Below are 15,798 nucleotides of genomic sequence, written 5' to 3'. Positions count from 1 at the left end.
TGATGATATTCGAATTATATGACCAGCACCTGTAGTGTGAGGCCAGGTGCTGCTGATTGTTCTAGGATCATCGCTTATTCATTAATGTAGATATTGAAGAGGGTCGGTGATATTTTTATTCATTAAAGTGTTATCCTTCACTGCCTGTGGTGTCCTGCAATCGTGACAGCTCATGTTTTTGCTTTAGTTTATTTCACATCATTCCACACAGAATCGTTCTGAGAGCTCCAGTGATGACACTGACTTAAACCGTACATGTCTTTACATTTGAGAACTGCACTGATGCTTTCGATGAATAAATGATGATCTGGATTCATGTGCTGCAATGATTACTCCTGAACTTTGACCTCTGATGAAACAAACTGCACAGTGATGGCTTTGTGGAGGTTTCTTTAATGTATCACAGTAAAAACAAACAAGAAACATTCAGATTTTAATTGTACAGCAAGACAATTCAATATTCAGGACGAGATGGTAACAGACAGTGAGTTACAGTGTAACATTATCATGCAGAATTCAAAACTGAAGAAATGACTTCGATCCACAACATTAATGCAGTAAAACCAAAAGTCTAAACAGCATCTAGTTTTAATATGAGTGATAAATGAAAAGAGGCATTACAAACTACAGCAGAACAAATTTGATTTCTGTGAAATTCTGTCGACTTTAATTCGCCTCGGTTTAGATTGAAGAATTGAGAAGGAATTTTAAAGAGATTGACACATACACACACACACACACAAGAGTGAATCCCTTGACCTTTGACCGAAGTCATCCAACCATCAGCAGAAGAGTGGAGGCTCAGTAGATGGGTGGAGAATAGTAAGATGGCTTGAGGTTACCATAGAGCAAACAGCTGCAGACGAGTGCCACCAGCTGTTGAGCAGAGACACACACACACACAGAGAGAGAGAGAAGTCATATGATGAGCCGGGTGTCGAGAGGCAGGCAAGGAGCGACACAAACACACACACACAGGGGTTAAATGATGTATATAGGGGTTCACGGGTTCTTTATACTGTACAAACTATATATTCTATAGCCCTTCACCAACCCTACACCTAAACCTAACCCGTCATTGCTTCTTTTGCATAGACTTGAACACTTTGTTGGCATTAATGGAAGTGCATTAGCATGGTTTAAATCGTACTTATATCAGTTCGTAGCAGTGAATGAAGATGTACCATATCGATCACAAGTGCAGTATGGAGTACCTCAAGGCTCAGTACTAGGGCCGCTACTCTTCACGCTTTATATGTTAAGTGCTTATAACGGTTTTCTTTTATGGAAGGTAGGGATGTTAACCGACTGTTAAGAATTTTGACAGATTAATACAATGGGCCCTATTTTAACGATCTGGAACGCAAGTGTCAAAGCGCAAGTAACTTTGTGGGCGGGTCTCGGCGCTGTTGCTATTTTCCCGGCGGGATAAATGGCTCTTGCGCCCGGCGCAAATCTAAAATGGGTTGGTCTGAAGTAGCTTCATTATTCATAGGTGTGGTTTGGGCGTAACGTGAAATAAACCAATCAGAGCGTCATCCAACATTCCCTTTAAAAGCAGGTGCGCAAGTTCCATTATGGATTGCTATTATTATGGCGTATTTACCAGGCGCACGCCAGGAGCGGTTCACAGCCGAGGAGACTGATGTTCTTGTAAGAGCAGTGAAAGACAGAGAAGATGTGTTGTATGGGGATGGGAGAAACCCACCCAAAATAGCGTCGGTTAAACAGGCGTGGGAGGAAATAGCCACAATTGTTTCATCGATTTTTTTTCCTGGTTCTTGACGGACAAACCAATTTGTCAGATGTCCTTATATACATATATGACCTCAAACAGGTCTGATCCTTAATTACTACAATTAGCCTGAATAATTTGTAAGCTAGATTTATGCCTATTTTTTCACATCTTCGTGGCACACCACAATGATTTCCGTCAGGTCAAGTGTTAATATTTTTTTAGTGTAACAATTTATGATTTGCAAAAATAACTGTTGCATCTGTGTAGATTACATGAGCAAAGTGAATGCGCGTTGTGCACGCTATACATTATGGTCAAGCATGCGCCCTTAAAATAGCATAATGAACAACGCGCAACGCGCCACTGACTTTAGACTAGGTTTTTTCTGGTCAGTGGCGCAATTGTTTAATGGAACAGCAAAATAGCACCAGGGATTGTTTGAGCCGGAACACGCCTCCTTTTTTGCGCTGAACCGCCCAGGCAGCGCAAGTTCATTCACTAGTTTAGCGACGTGCTTCTGTGGAGGGAAAAGCGCGCTTTGCGCAGGTGCAAAATAGGAATGACACATGCGTCGGTGTATAAAGTCAATTGCGCTGGGTGCAAGATAGGGCCCAATCAGTTAAATTATTAAAAAAGTTATTTATTTTCAGAAATTTATCAAAATATTTAAAAAGGTTTGCTTCTAAATTTACATAAAAAAACATGTTGTGTAGCCTATGGATAAGTCACATTTTATAATTTCATCCAGAAATATGCCTAATGCCAACGCGAAATGTTTACAAACATTATAAATAAACGCTGTAAACATCTATGCTATTTTAGTTCACCTCAATCCACAACAAATCCTTTCAATTAACAGTAGCCTATTTAAAAAAGAACAAGGATAAAAATAGCCGTGTTCCAATATCCACATAAAACAAAATGTTTTGTATAACATTATGGCGGTACAGTGATAATACTTAACAGCACACATTTTATTACATATTTAAATGGAGCAGTGTGGTTTTTTTTTTGTTTTTTTTATTTCATATGTTTGACAGGCTGTATTTTATTATGATAAAGAACAGACTATTTTGTCAAGGTATCAAAGCTTGTGTGTGTGTGCAGCACCAGCGCAATCACTTGAGTTTTTCCCTTCTAACAGAGGAAACTTCTTTGAGTCACAAAGATGATCGTAATTGTAAACGGTTTGCCTTTATTTGTGTACATTCACAATAAAAACTAATCTGTGTGTGTAAAATAAGCCTAAAGAAAAATAGGATGCCACTTTCTGCAATCTGGCTTCCTTTCGCGCAGCACAAACATGAACTGAAACTACATTTTTTTGTTCATTTTTGTAATTTATTATTCAAGTAAAAATATATATTTTTGTGTAGGCCTATTTATTAGCTATTTATTTATTATGTTTATTTATGATGTTTTTCTCCGATCACAGAAGTGCTGCAGGTGCGTGATGTGATGTGAAGACCATGTGAATCCTCATGTGCGCATGTAAAATTAATCCCTGGGAAAGACATTTTAGTATTTTCAACGCCACACAGACACTTATCCTTTCTAATTTAGTTCAATTCTAATTTAAAATAATCTTGTTAACAAACGTCGTTTAGGAAAAATAACAGAAATTACCGTATTTTCTGGACTATAAGTCACACTTTTTTTCATAGTTTGGCTTGTCCTGCGACTTATAGTCAGGTACGACTTATTTATCAAAATTAATTCGTCATGAACCAAGAGAAATGAATAAGAGAAAACATTACCGTCTCCAGTCGTGAGAGGGCGCTCTATGCTGCTCAGTTCTCCTGTAGTCTACACTGAAGACATAGAGAGCCCTCTCGCGGCTGGAGACGGTAATGTTTTCTCTTGGTTCTAAACATATGCAACTTATAGTCCACCGCGACTTATAGTCCGAAAAATACGGTAACATCCCTAATGGGAGGAAAACACTTGTTCATATATTGGAATCATGTCTGTTTTTCTGTGAATAGTATATTTCATCAATAATGTGTTTGCTGAGTTTGGTCATTTTAAAAGACAGTTTACTGCACTGAGATTTGTTAAGTGTTTTAGAGAGCTCTTAACGGACTCACCATGATTCCTGCCGTCCCCAGAAACCCTCCCAACACTAGCGGTGCGTTCGCGTCGAAGACCTCATCGATCACACTGGGACAGCTCTACACACACACACAAACACACACACACAGGTGAGAGCCTGCACTCCTCACACAACACACAGCCAGAGAGTCAGAGCAAGAAAAACAGGAAGTGACTCACAGAATACATCAGCTTCTCCAGGAAGCTGGCTTTTGGACAGGTGTCTCGCACAAACATCTCAATCGATCCACCGACACCGCAGCAGTCGAACTGAAACACACACACATCCCTGTCAGACCACATGTTCGAGTGTGTGTGTGAGTGTGTGAGAGAGAGAGAGAGTGTGTGTATCTTACAGTGTTGTGGAACAGTTTTAGGGTGACGGCTTGAGCGGGGCTCCTGGTGTTGAGATACTGAGCGTAGATTGTGGCATAGAAGTTCACCAACTCACCTGACACCTGCAATTCAACACACACACCTTAAAATCAGCTCTTTTATACAGACACCTGTGTGTGTGTGTGTGTGTGTGTGTGGTTTACCCGGTCACTCCACATGAAGGCCATCACACCAGCTGCGATTTCAATGATGATCAGAACGGTCAGCAGGCCAGAAAACTGAAGGGCAAGAAGAGTTGTGCTGTAGTGTTGGATTGATTAGTGACATTAGAGGAGAATTGCATTTTACAGGTTTAAAAAATGTGTCTAAAAATGAGAGTTTTGTCCTTCTGTATTAAGGGTTTTAACAGCTGTGTTCAGATTCTTCTCAAGTGCTGTTGTTTCTGCAGTGATGCTCACCACACCGAGAGCTGCTTTGCTGTTGTTGCAGGCACCACAGTCACCGATGATGGCCATCACCAGCATCAGGCCCCCGGTGACCACCAGCACCGACACTCCTGTGGACACACACACACACAAGCTCAAACACCAGCTATTTCACACCAGCCAGACAGAAACAGCAGCAGAACACACCGATGTTGAACTGAGCAGTGTTCAGATCGATGTCGAAGAACCCACGGGTCTCTGCTCCAAACCGGAGCCACATTCCTAGAGCCACCAGACCGAACCCCACCAGCTGCAAGACATGGAGACACCACAGCCCTCAGACACAACAGCACACACACACACACACACACACTGAACAACTGCTGTGACTCTACTGTGCTGAAGACACCCGTCACAGCTCTCAGGACGTTTCCTATCAGATGTCAAATAGACGTCTCTGAGGTGACTTTAAGATGTTTATGATTTAGAATGTATGTAAAACTGACATCTTATAAACGTCTGTCAGATGTTTGCACACAGTAGATGCTTCCAGATCAAGAGATCTTCTACAGACGTTTTGCAGATGTATTTGTGCTGTCTAGGTAGCACTTAATTTACATATTCAAATGTATTGATGGTGCTTTTAGCAGGCTTTTATCTAAGGAGATGGCATTTAACCGATAGAAGAGTAAATATTGATGAAAACTCACCGCGAACAGAAAGTTAAACAGGATCAGGAAACATTTACACATCTGCGCACACCCGTCCATGGCAAACCGATTGATTTCACTGCAACAAAAACATCATAGGAATCTCTTAATGAACTAATACAAACAATTTTTTAGCAAAAATAATGACGACACTTTAGCATAGAATTTGAGAAGCCTGAAGCGATTCACTGCCAGTCAAAAGTTAGGGATCAGCCAGACTAAATGTTTTTTTAAAGAAATCTCTTCTGCTTATGAAGGCTGTGTTTATTTGATCAAAAATACAGAAAAAAACCCACTAATATTGCAATTTGTTATCACAACATCTCTATTTTAATATACTTTAAAATATAATATACAGGTGCATCTTAATAAATTAGAATGTCATGGAAAAGTTCATTTATTTCAGTAATTCAGTTCAAATTTTGAAATTCGTGTATTAAATAAATTCAAATACCCACAGACTGAAGTAGTTTAGGACTATGGTTCTTTTAAATTGTGATGATTTTGGCTCACATTTAACAAAAACCCACCAATTCACTATCTCAACAACTTAGAATATGGTGACATGCTAATCAGCTAATCAACTCAAAACACCTGCAAATGTTTCCTGAGTCTTCAAAATGGTCTCTCAGTTTGGTTCACTGGGCTACACAATCATGGGGAAGACTGATGATCTGACAGTTGTCCAGAAGAAAATCATCGACACCCTTCACAAGGAGGGTAAGACACAAACATTCATTACCAAAGAAGCTGGCTATTCACAGAGTGCTGTATCCAAGCATGTTAACAGAAAGTTGAGTGGAAGGAAAAGGTTTGGAAGAAAAAGATGCACAACCAACCGAGAGAACCGCAGCCTTATGAGGATCGTCAAGCAAAATATATTCAAGAATTTGAGTGAACCTCAGAAAGAATGGACTGAGACTCGGGTCAAGTCATCAAGAGCACCACACACAGACGTGTTAAGGAATTTGCTGAACCACAGACAACATCAGAGGCGTTTTACCTGGGCTAAGGAGAAGAAGAACTGGACTGTTGAACAGTGGTCCAAAGTCCTCTTTTCAGATGAGAGCAAGTTTTGTATTTCATTTGGAAATTAAGGTCCTAGAGTCTGGAGGAAGGGTGGAGAAGCTCATAGCAAAACCTGCTTGAAGTCCAGTTTTAAGTTTCCACAGTCTGTGATGGTCATGCTTTAGCCTAACGGTTAGAAAGTTGGACCTGTAACCTGAAGGTCACAGGTTCGAGTCTTGGTGCTGGCAGGAGTTGTAGGTGGAGGAAAGTTTATGAACAGCGCTCTCTTCCACCCTCAATACCCATGGCTAAAGTGCCCTTGAGTAAGGAACTGAACCCCCCGCTGCTCCCCAGGCACCTGATATATAGCTGCCCACTGCTCCAGGTGTGTGTTTACTTTTCACTGCTGTGTGTGTGCACTTGGATGGGTTAAATGCAGAGTACAAATTCTGAGTATGGGTTAACATACTTGGCAAATTTCACGACTTTCACTTTTTCAATGTCATCCACTGGTGTTGTGTTTTTTTGAAAACCAAAGTCACTGGTTCGTTTACAAAGAAATTTTGGAGCACTTCATACTTCCTTCTGCTTACCAGCTTTTTTAAGATGCTGATTTCATTTTCCAGCAGGGTTTGGCACCTGCCCACACTGCCAAAAGCACCAAAAGTTGGTTAAATGACCATGCTGTTGGTCACCAGACCTGAACCCCAGAGAGAATCTAAGGGCTATTGTCAAGAGGAAGATGAGAAACAAGAGACCAAACAATGCAGATGAGCTGAAGGCCACTGTCAAAGAAACCTGTGCTTCCAGACCACCTCAGCAGAGCCACAAACTGATCACCTCCATGCCACGCTGAACTGAGGCAGTAAGTGAGTACAAACCTGATTCCAAAAAAGTTGGGACACTATACAAATTGTGAGTAAAAAAGGAATGGAATAATTTACAAATCTCATAAACTTATATTTTATTCACAATAGAATATAAATATCATATCAAATGTTCAAAGTGAAATTTTCTCTTATTCATTTGAATTGTAGAAGCCTGTATTCAAATTTTAGTAAAATACATGATTATTTGAACACATTACAAAATAAATGTACTGTTATAGCTTTGTCTGAGACCTGGTTAACAGATGAGAAAGGTGCAGAATTTTATTTTGAGGGTTATGAATTGTTTTATGTTAATCGGATTAATAAGAGAGGAGGTGGGGTTGCTCTATATGTTAGTAGTGATCTGAAATGCAAAACAATTGAGTGTATGACTACTGCAACAGAAGATTTAATGGAATGTTTAATTGTTGAGATCGAAATGAAGAAACAGAGGAATGTTGTTGTCACATGCTTATATAGAATTCCAGGGTCTAGTATTACAGTATTTAATAACAAGCTGGAGCAATTATTAGTTGGGATGAATGAAAATAAAGTGTCTGTAATTTGCGGGGACTTCAATATAAATCTCTTGAATGTGTCTAATCATACTAGTAGTTTAGATTTCCTAGATTTAATGTATAGCAGAGGCCTTTATCCTACCATTACTAGGCCTAGCCGAATAACCTCCAGTTGTGCCACATTAATTGATAACATTTTTGTAAATATATTGGAAAAAACAGTCAAAAGTGGTCTTTTGATAAATGACACAACTGATCATTTGCCGATATTTCTAACTCACTTCTGTGAAGTTAAAATAAATAAAGAAAAGTTTAGTAAAGTTATTAGGTTGAGAACTGAGGAAAGATTAAACAGATTTAGGGATGATCTTATGAAAGAACACTGGGACAATGTTTATAGTACAAATAATGTAAATAAGGCTTATGAATTCTTTCTTGAAAAGTATCTATGGTTATATAATAAAAATTGCCCAATAAAAATATTGAATGATGAAGCAAGAAATAATAATAAGCTTTGGTTAACGAAGGGTATATTGAAATCTTGTAAAAAGAAGAATAAGCTTTATCGGGATTTTGTAAAATATCGGACCGTAAACGCAGAAAAAAAATATAAAGCTTATAAAAATAGGCTGACTTCTATAATGAGATGTGCAAAAAAAGATTATTATACAAATTTGTTGATGGAAAACAAAAGCAATATCAAAAGAATGTGGAAAGTCTTAAGGGAGGTTATGGGCAGTAAAATGAATTATAGTCAGCCATTATACTTAATGAATGAACAGAACGTTGAGATAAGTGGTGAAAAAATGGCTGATGAATTTAATTCATTTTTTGTCAATGTTGGTTCAAATCTTGCCAAAACTATACCATCACATGATGAAAATAAAAGCTGGACAGGTGAAAGCAGAGTCATGCAGTCCCTTTTTTTAAATGAAGTTAGTGAGAGTGAAATTATTTCCACTGTCTCTAAATTAAAAAGCAAATTTTCATGGGATAGTGATGGCTTAGATATGTATATTGTTAAAGAAACTATACGTTGTATTATTAGACCATTAAACTATATAATTAATTTGTCTTTTGATACAGGTTTCTTCCCAGATAAAATGAAGGTGGCTAAAATTATTCCCCTTTTTAAATCTGGTGATAGACATAGTCTCACAAATTATAGGCCTATATCTTTGCTTTCTCAATTTTCAAAAATTCTGGAGAAGCTTTTTGTTAAACAATTTGATTGTTTTCTTGAAAAACATTCTTTGATACATGATAATCAGTTTGGGTTTCGAAGTACCCGCTTAACAGCTATGGCTTTGATGAAAATCACAGAAGACATTACTACAGAATTGGAGAATAAAAATCACACAGTTGGAGTTTTTATTGACCTTAAAAAGGCCTTTGACACTCTTGATCATGCTATATTGATATCTAAATTACAGACATATGGAATTAGAGGTGTAGTATTAAATTGGATTATTAGTTACTTAGAAAATAGACAATAATATGTAGAGTATATAGGCCATGAATCTAAGTTGGTAACAATACAGTGTGGAGTCCCTCAAGGCTCTGTGCTGGGGCCTAAATTATTTATTTTATATATTAATGACCTCTGTGACTATTCAAAGATTTTGCGTTTTGTTCTTTTTGCGGACGATACACATTTTTTTGTATCGGGGGAAAAAATTAAACATATTAATGAAAATTATTGAACAAGAATTGGTCCTACTTCAGAAATGGTTTAATAAAAATAAACTGTCATTAAACTTAAGTAAAACAAAATTTATGTTGTTTACAAATCAAAAATGTCCTGATAATGTTAGTTTGACTTTAAATGGAATAATTATTGAGAGAGTGTCAGAATTTAGGTTTTTAGGAGTACTCATTGATGAAAAATTTAAATGGAAGTCACACATAGCTTATGTAAGAAATAAAATTTCTAAAAACATTGCCGTTTTGAGCAAAGTAAAGTTTATGTTAAATTATAAGGCAATGAGAATCTTATATTGTTCCTTTATTTTGCCATATTTGATGTATTGTTTGGAGGTATGGGGAAACTCTTATTTTACTAATTTAATGCCCTTATTTATTTTGCAAAAAAGGGTTATAAGAATAATTAATGGAGTTGCTCCAAGAGAACATACTACAGGACTGTTTCTGAGGTCAGGACTACTCAAATTGAAGGATTTGGTTTCTTTACAAACTTTATTAGTTGTTCATAAAGCGAAACACTGCCTGTTACCACATGGATTGCAAACCCTTTTTACTGTTAATATTGAGACAAGCAGAAGAAATAATGATTTTAAACAAATACCTTAAAATACTTTTGCTGGAAATACCCTCAAACAAATGTGTGTTTCAGTTTCTGATGTGAAAAAATTGAATTTTCTAGAAAATGATTTAAAATGTTGTTCAAATATTCTTCAATTTAAATATAAGTATAAACAGAAGATATTTAATTTGTACGAAGATGAATGTGAAAATCATTAAAACTATAACAAAAATGATGGTTTCGACATTGTTTTTGTTGCTGGAGTCGTCATTATTGCATCGTTGTTGTTTTTTTGTTTGTTTGTTTTTTTTTTTTTTTTTTTTTTATATATGTCATGTCAGTGAGGCCATCTAATTTGTAATTTGTAATTTTCTTAATATAAGAATGGGGTAGGAGTTTATAAGATTTTTTTTTCTTCATCTTACTCCTGTTCTTCTTGTCATGGAATGTATTTTTGTGTGTTTTTTGGTTTGTTGTTGTGGTATTTTGTGTTGCATTACCATGAAAAGAGAATAAATAAATGAAATGAAATTAAATGATTTGAAATCTCATGCCAAATATTGGCTCATTTTGGATTTCATTAGAGCTACACATTACAAAAAAGTTGGGACAGGTAGCAATAATATACATATAAGGAACAGCTGGATGACCAATTTGCAACTTATTAGGTCAATTGACAACATGATTAGGTTTAAAAAGAGCCTTTCAGAGTGGCAGTGTCTCTAAGAAGTCAAGATGGGCAGAGGATCACCAGTTCCCCCAATGCTGTGGCGAAAAATAGTGGAGCAATATCAGAAAGGAGTTTCTCAGAAAAAAATTGCAAAGAGTTTGAAGTTATCATCATCTACAGTGCATAATATCATCCAAAGATTCAGATAATCTGGAACAATCTCTGTGTGTAAGGGTCAAGGGTCAAAACCATACTGGATGCCCGTGATCTTCGTCTCTTAGACAGCACTGCATCACATACAGGAATGATACTGTAATGGAAATCACAACATGGGCTCAGGAAAACTTCCAGAAAACATTGTCAGTGAACACAATCCACTGTGTCATTCACCGTTGCCAGCTAAAACTCTATAGGTCAAAAAGAAGCCATATCTAAACATGATCCAGAAGCACAGGTGTTTTCTCGGGGCCAAGACTCATTTAAAATGGACTGTGGCAGAGTGTAAAACTGTTCTGTGGTCAGACGAATCAAAATTTGAAGTTATTTTTGGAAAACTGGAGAGAACCCAAGTTGTTATCGTTGCTCAGTTCAGAAGCATCTCTGATGGTATGGGGTTGCATGAGTGTGTTTGGCATGGGCAGCTTACACATCTGGAAAGACTCCATCAATGCTGGAAGATATATCCAAGATCTAGAACAACATATGATCCCATCCAGACGTCGTCCCTTTCAGGGAAGACCTTGCATTTTCCAACATGACAATGCCAGACCATATACTGCATCAATTACCACATCATGGCTGTGTAGAAGAAGGATCCGGGTACTGAAATGGCCAGCCTGCAAGAATGGGACAACATTCCTATTCCTAAACTTGAGCAACTTGTCTCCTCAGTCCCCAGAAGTTTGCAGACTGTTATAAAAAGAAGAGGGGATGCCACACAGTGGTAAACATTTCCTTGTCCCAACTTTTTTTTTAGATGTGGTGATGCCATGAAATTTAAAATCGACTTATTTTTCCCTTAAAATGATACATTTTCTCAGTTTAAACATTTGATATGTCATCTATGTTGACACTTCCACTTCACTGCATTCTGTTTTTTATTGACAATTTTTATGGAATCAGGTTTATACATGTACAAATGAACATAATTTCCAACAATTCACTAAATGTTTTTCTTATTGGTTTTATGAAGTATTCTAATTTGTTGAGAGTGAATTGGTGGGTTTTTGTTAAATGTGGGCCAAAATCATCACAAATAAAATAACCAAAGACTTAAACTACTTCAGTCTGTGTGCACTGAATTTATTTAATACACGAGTTTCACAATTTGAGTTGAATTACTGAAATAAATGAACTGTTCCACAACATTCTAATTTATTGAGATGCACCTGTATTTCAGTGATGCAAAGCTAAACAGTTTATCTTTTCTAACAATATAAGTCTTTGCTATAACTTTTTGTCACTTTTTGTAACCCATCCTTGCTGAATAAAAGAATAAATTTCTTTCAAAAAAGAAAGAACTTTCGAACGTTAGTCAGAGGTGTCATGCACTCATTATGTTTCTCTTTATCTTCTTTTCTCTTTGGAGTGATACAAGCTCTTGGTGCATAAAGAAGATCTGTAAAGTTGCAAAGACTAAAGTTTCTAATCCACCGAGATATCCTTTTTCAAAGTTGAGACTAACGCCTCGTTCAAACACACCCTCACATCTCTACGTCAAAATGTGGAAAAGAGGACTATATCTGCCTGATCATGCCTAGAGCTGATCTAGAACTGAGTTTATATTTAATGGGAATTTAACATTGAAAGTTAATGTGAATAAAAACATTGCAAGTTAGGCAGTATACATTCATTATACAAAAAGAAAGCAAAGTTCAAGCACTCTCAAAAACTCCCATTAAAATCACTGAAGCTGTTTACACAATAAATTAATATCTTACAGATTCATACACACATCTACACTTGGCTTGCTTAGTTGGGGGAACTTCATTTACAGCAATATCATTGACTTGATTGTAAATGATTGCACAGATACTATTTAAACTGAACTGAGATGATGACATCACTTTATTCAATGATGAACTGCCTTTTTGCAGAATTCACATATATGATTTCTTATTTAATGCTGTTCAGGTGACTTGTCTTGACGAGAGAATTCGCTAGAAAGAGTTAAACAGTAAAATCTGATTGGCCAATCCATTCATGAGCTCAACAGCATCATGTGTGATTTTGTATAATACACAGCTCTGTAGAAACATGTCTGTCTCTGGCTCAGCGCCAGCCAGCAAACAAACGCAGATCTGATTTGGCAGCGGATGATATGACTAGTGATTTCCGATTCACGAACCAATCGTTCAAATTAACTGGTTCTTCTTAGTGACAGGTTGATCCAGTTCACCAAATCGAACTGAATCATTTGAAACGGTTCACATCTCAAATACGCATTAATCCACAAATTACTTAAATTGTTAACTTTTTTAACTTGACTGACACTCCCTCTGAGTTCAAACAAACCAATATCCCTGAGTAATTCATGTACTCAAACAGTACACTGACTGAACTGCTGTGAAGAGAGAACTGAAGATGAACACCGAGCCAGATAATGAACGAACACGCCCACTGCTGGAGCAGTTCTCACTTCTCGTTCTCGAGTCAAGAACCGGTTGCTTCGGTTTTCGGATCACCAGTACACTGAACTGAGAACCGTTTCTGTCGGACGCAAGATGAATGTTTCTAATCTGTATATTGTAGATTATGTGTAGGCCAAAGGGGTTTTCAGGGAAGTTGGGCAATAATTAAGACTCTATAGACTCTATGTTTAATAGGAATAAGGGATGGGCCAACCGACACACAGAGCGTCTGAACCGAACTGATTCTTTTGGTGATTGATTCTGATTCTGTGCTAATAAGCACGGGTAAACCGAGGGCTTGAATGAAGGCCAATCTGATGAAACGTAAGTTCATTTAATAACAAATACATCGCAATGGATTATGTATAGTAAGTGGATCATGTTTTCTACGGTGTTGACACCTAATTTATTTACTTTATATCTTCAAGACTTAAATCCTCCTATGCACATTATTGCTGTTACTGTATTTGGGTGCATTGTTGCAAAAGTTAATTGTAAACTTTTCATGATTATGAGGTTTTTAACTGACTAAAGTTATGATTACTGACTTTATATATTTATATATTAGACTTAACGCCATTACGTCATCGCCAATGACGTCATTACGTCGAGCGTAAAAGAACCGGTGAACCGTTTTTTTTTAACCAGTTTATTGAATCGAACCGTCCGAAAGAACCGGATCGCGGAAAAGAATCGAACTTCCCATATGACTCGCTGAACGTTATAATCACCCCGTAGTGAATGTATTAAATATAGAAAATATTAAACGGCTATTTTTTTCGTCTTTTGGAAGCCGCATTTAAAATCCACTTGGCATAACAATCTGAGAGGACACTTGATTAGCTTTGCGGTAATATATTGTTAGAAAATATTTCTATTTAAAAAAGTATCACAGGTTCCAAAAAATATTAAGCACCACTGATAATAAATCATCAAAATTAAAATATTTTCTGAAGGGTAATGTGATATTGGAGTTTTTTTTTTTTTTTTTTTTTTTTTTTTTTTTTTTTTTTAAATGAGCGTTCATCTCCATTATAAAAAATATTGTGCAGTTTCCAACATTGCAAGTGTTTTAACATAAACAAAAAAATAAACAAAATACTCACATCATCACATTTTGCCAAGGGAAGTACGGACTTACAAAAATATATCAAATTGTTTACACACCTTCACAGTTTTTGTTGCCTTTTGATTAAGAGAATAGCCTACTTAATCGTGTTTACATATTGCTTGACCTCAATGTTAAAAGCAATAAAAGATGTTTTGGAATACGCAAACATGTGATATTGGAGTATCGGCTGATGGAAATTCAGCGTTGCATCACAGGAATGCGTTTAATTTTAATGTATATATTTTTAAAAACGTTATTTTACATCGTAATAATATTTCACAATATTACATTATTCTCAATATTTTTTCATCAAGTAAACGCGGCCTTGGTGAGCAGACGAAACTCCTGTAAAAACATTAAATAACTTACTGATCCCAATCTTTTGACCGGTAGTATAGATAAATAAACTTGCCTTGTTCAGTAATGTGGAAATGAGGAGCGCTATCTTGCTGCTTTTCTGTCTGCGGTCCGGTTGATGATGAAATCATAGTTCTCTATAAACGAATCTTTAATGTTACAGGGAACGAGTCGTCTCGGGGCGTGTTTCTTTCAGTAGCGCATGCGCAGCATTCTATGAGGTCTGTACTGAAATTAGTTCACCTCTTTCGAGTCTTTGGGTTTTCCGAGTCGTTTGTTCATCCTGTGACATCCCCATAAGCTTTACCTAAGCAGTCGGAAAGAGACTCAATTATAATAATAACCAACTATTTATTACCTTTGTCACTACATTCAGTGCGTGGAAAATAACCATTATGACAGAAATGCACACATTTATATACTGTAAGAAGTAAAAAGCTACAATTTGAGGCCAAAAACGCAACACATAACTGTAAGAGTAAATAATAATTATAATATTGATGATAATAATTATTAGTAACCATGCACACTTTTGAAAGGAAATTAATTTCTCTATCCAAACTGTCACATCACGTGTTGAACTAATCAATTCTCTTCCATAGGTTTAGTTTATGGGTCTGTCTCGTGATGAAGGAGGGGAAGGACTCGAACACTGGTCAGATATGAGGTGAGCTGAGCTTAACCTTGGATTAATCTGCTCTGTTTCTCATAGCGTTATAGTTCTGTATTGTTTGAAGTGTGATCAACGTTTGCGTTTACGAAATGACTCGAAAAAATGACTCTCTCATTTTGCTGAACGAGACTCAAAGGACCGAGTCAGTAAAATGATCCGAACTTCCCATCACTAGACCCCCGCTGCTCGCGAGCGCGCACGCACGCATCCGCTGCGCCACTCGAGTGACGTCAGCGGAGCCAGTGAGTTTCAGTAGCGCAGGAACGAAAGCATTGACACAGGATTCTGCGGAAATCTCCCATGATTAGCGCCTTATCAACTGTAACTAGAAGGTCTGACAGGAAATCTGCAAATTATTTTAGGAATTCTGTATACGGCCCTGGTGGTCTATACACAGTA

At 37.1% G+C, this 15,798-nt stretch overlaps 1 protein-coding gene across 1 annotated transcript; it reads right to left on the bottom strand.

Annotated features, from left to right (window-relative positions):
* Positions 1-373: 373 nt before the first annotated feature.
* On the bottom strand, positions 374-14,933 carry LOC113067457 (CD9 antigen). The gene is made up of 9 exons (XM_026239878.1): positions 14,782-14,933; positions 5,301-5,379; positions 4,798-4,900; positions 4,624-4,721; positions 4,369-4,443; positions 4,186-4,287; positions 4,010-4,099; positions 3,826-3,909; positions 374-876 (listed from the first exon to the last, which is right to left on the bottom strand). Exons 2-9 carry the CDS (start codon positions 5,358-5,360, stop codon positions 802-804), a joined length of 687 nt encoding a protein of 228 aa, XP_026095663.1. The 5' UTR covers positions 5,361-5,379; positions 14,782-14,933; the 3' UTR covers positions 374-801.
* Between the last annotated feature and the right edge of the window lie 865 nt (positions 14,934-15,798).

This window comes from Carassius auratus, linkage group LG28B, assembly GCF_003368295.1.
Source record: "Carassius auratus strain Wakin linkage group LG28B, ASM336829v1, whole genome shotgun sequence".
Taxonomy (NCBI): domain Eukaryota; kingdom Metazoa; phylum Chordata; class Actinopteri; order Cypriniformes; family Cyprinidae; genus Carassius; species Carassius auratus.
Note: the sequence above shows the minus strand (reverse complement) of the source record. Positions and strands in the feature narration are given on the sequence as shown.

Coding starts and splice junctions, on each gene's coding strand:
- LOC113067457 (XM_026239878.1), bottom strand. CDS start 5,360: ATGGACGGGTGTGCGCAGATGTGTAAATGTTTCCTGATCCTGTTTAAC. Junction 4,901..5,300: donor TGTTTAACTTTCTGTTCGCG/GTGAGTTTTCAT, acceptor CATGTCTTGCAG/CTGGTGGGGTTCGGTCTGGT. Junction 3,910..4,009: donor TGGAGAAGCTGATGTATTCT/GTGAGTCACTTC, acceptor GTGTGTGTGTAG/AGCTGTCCCAGTGTGATCGA.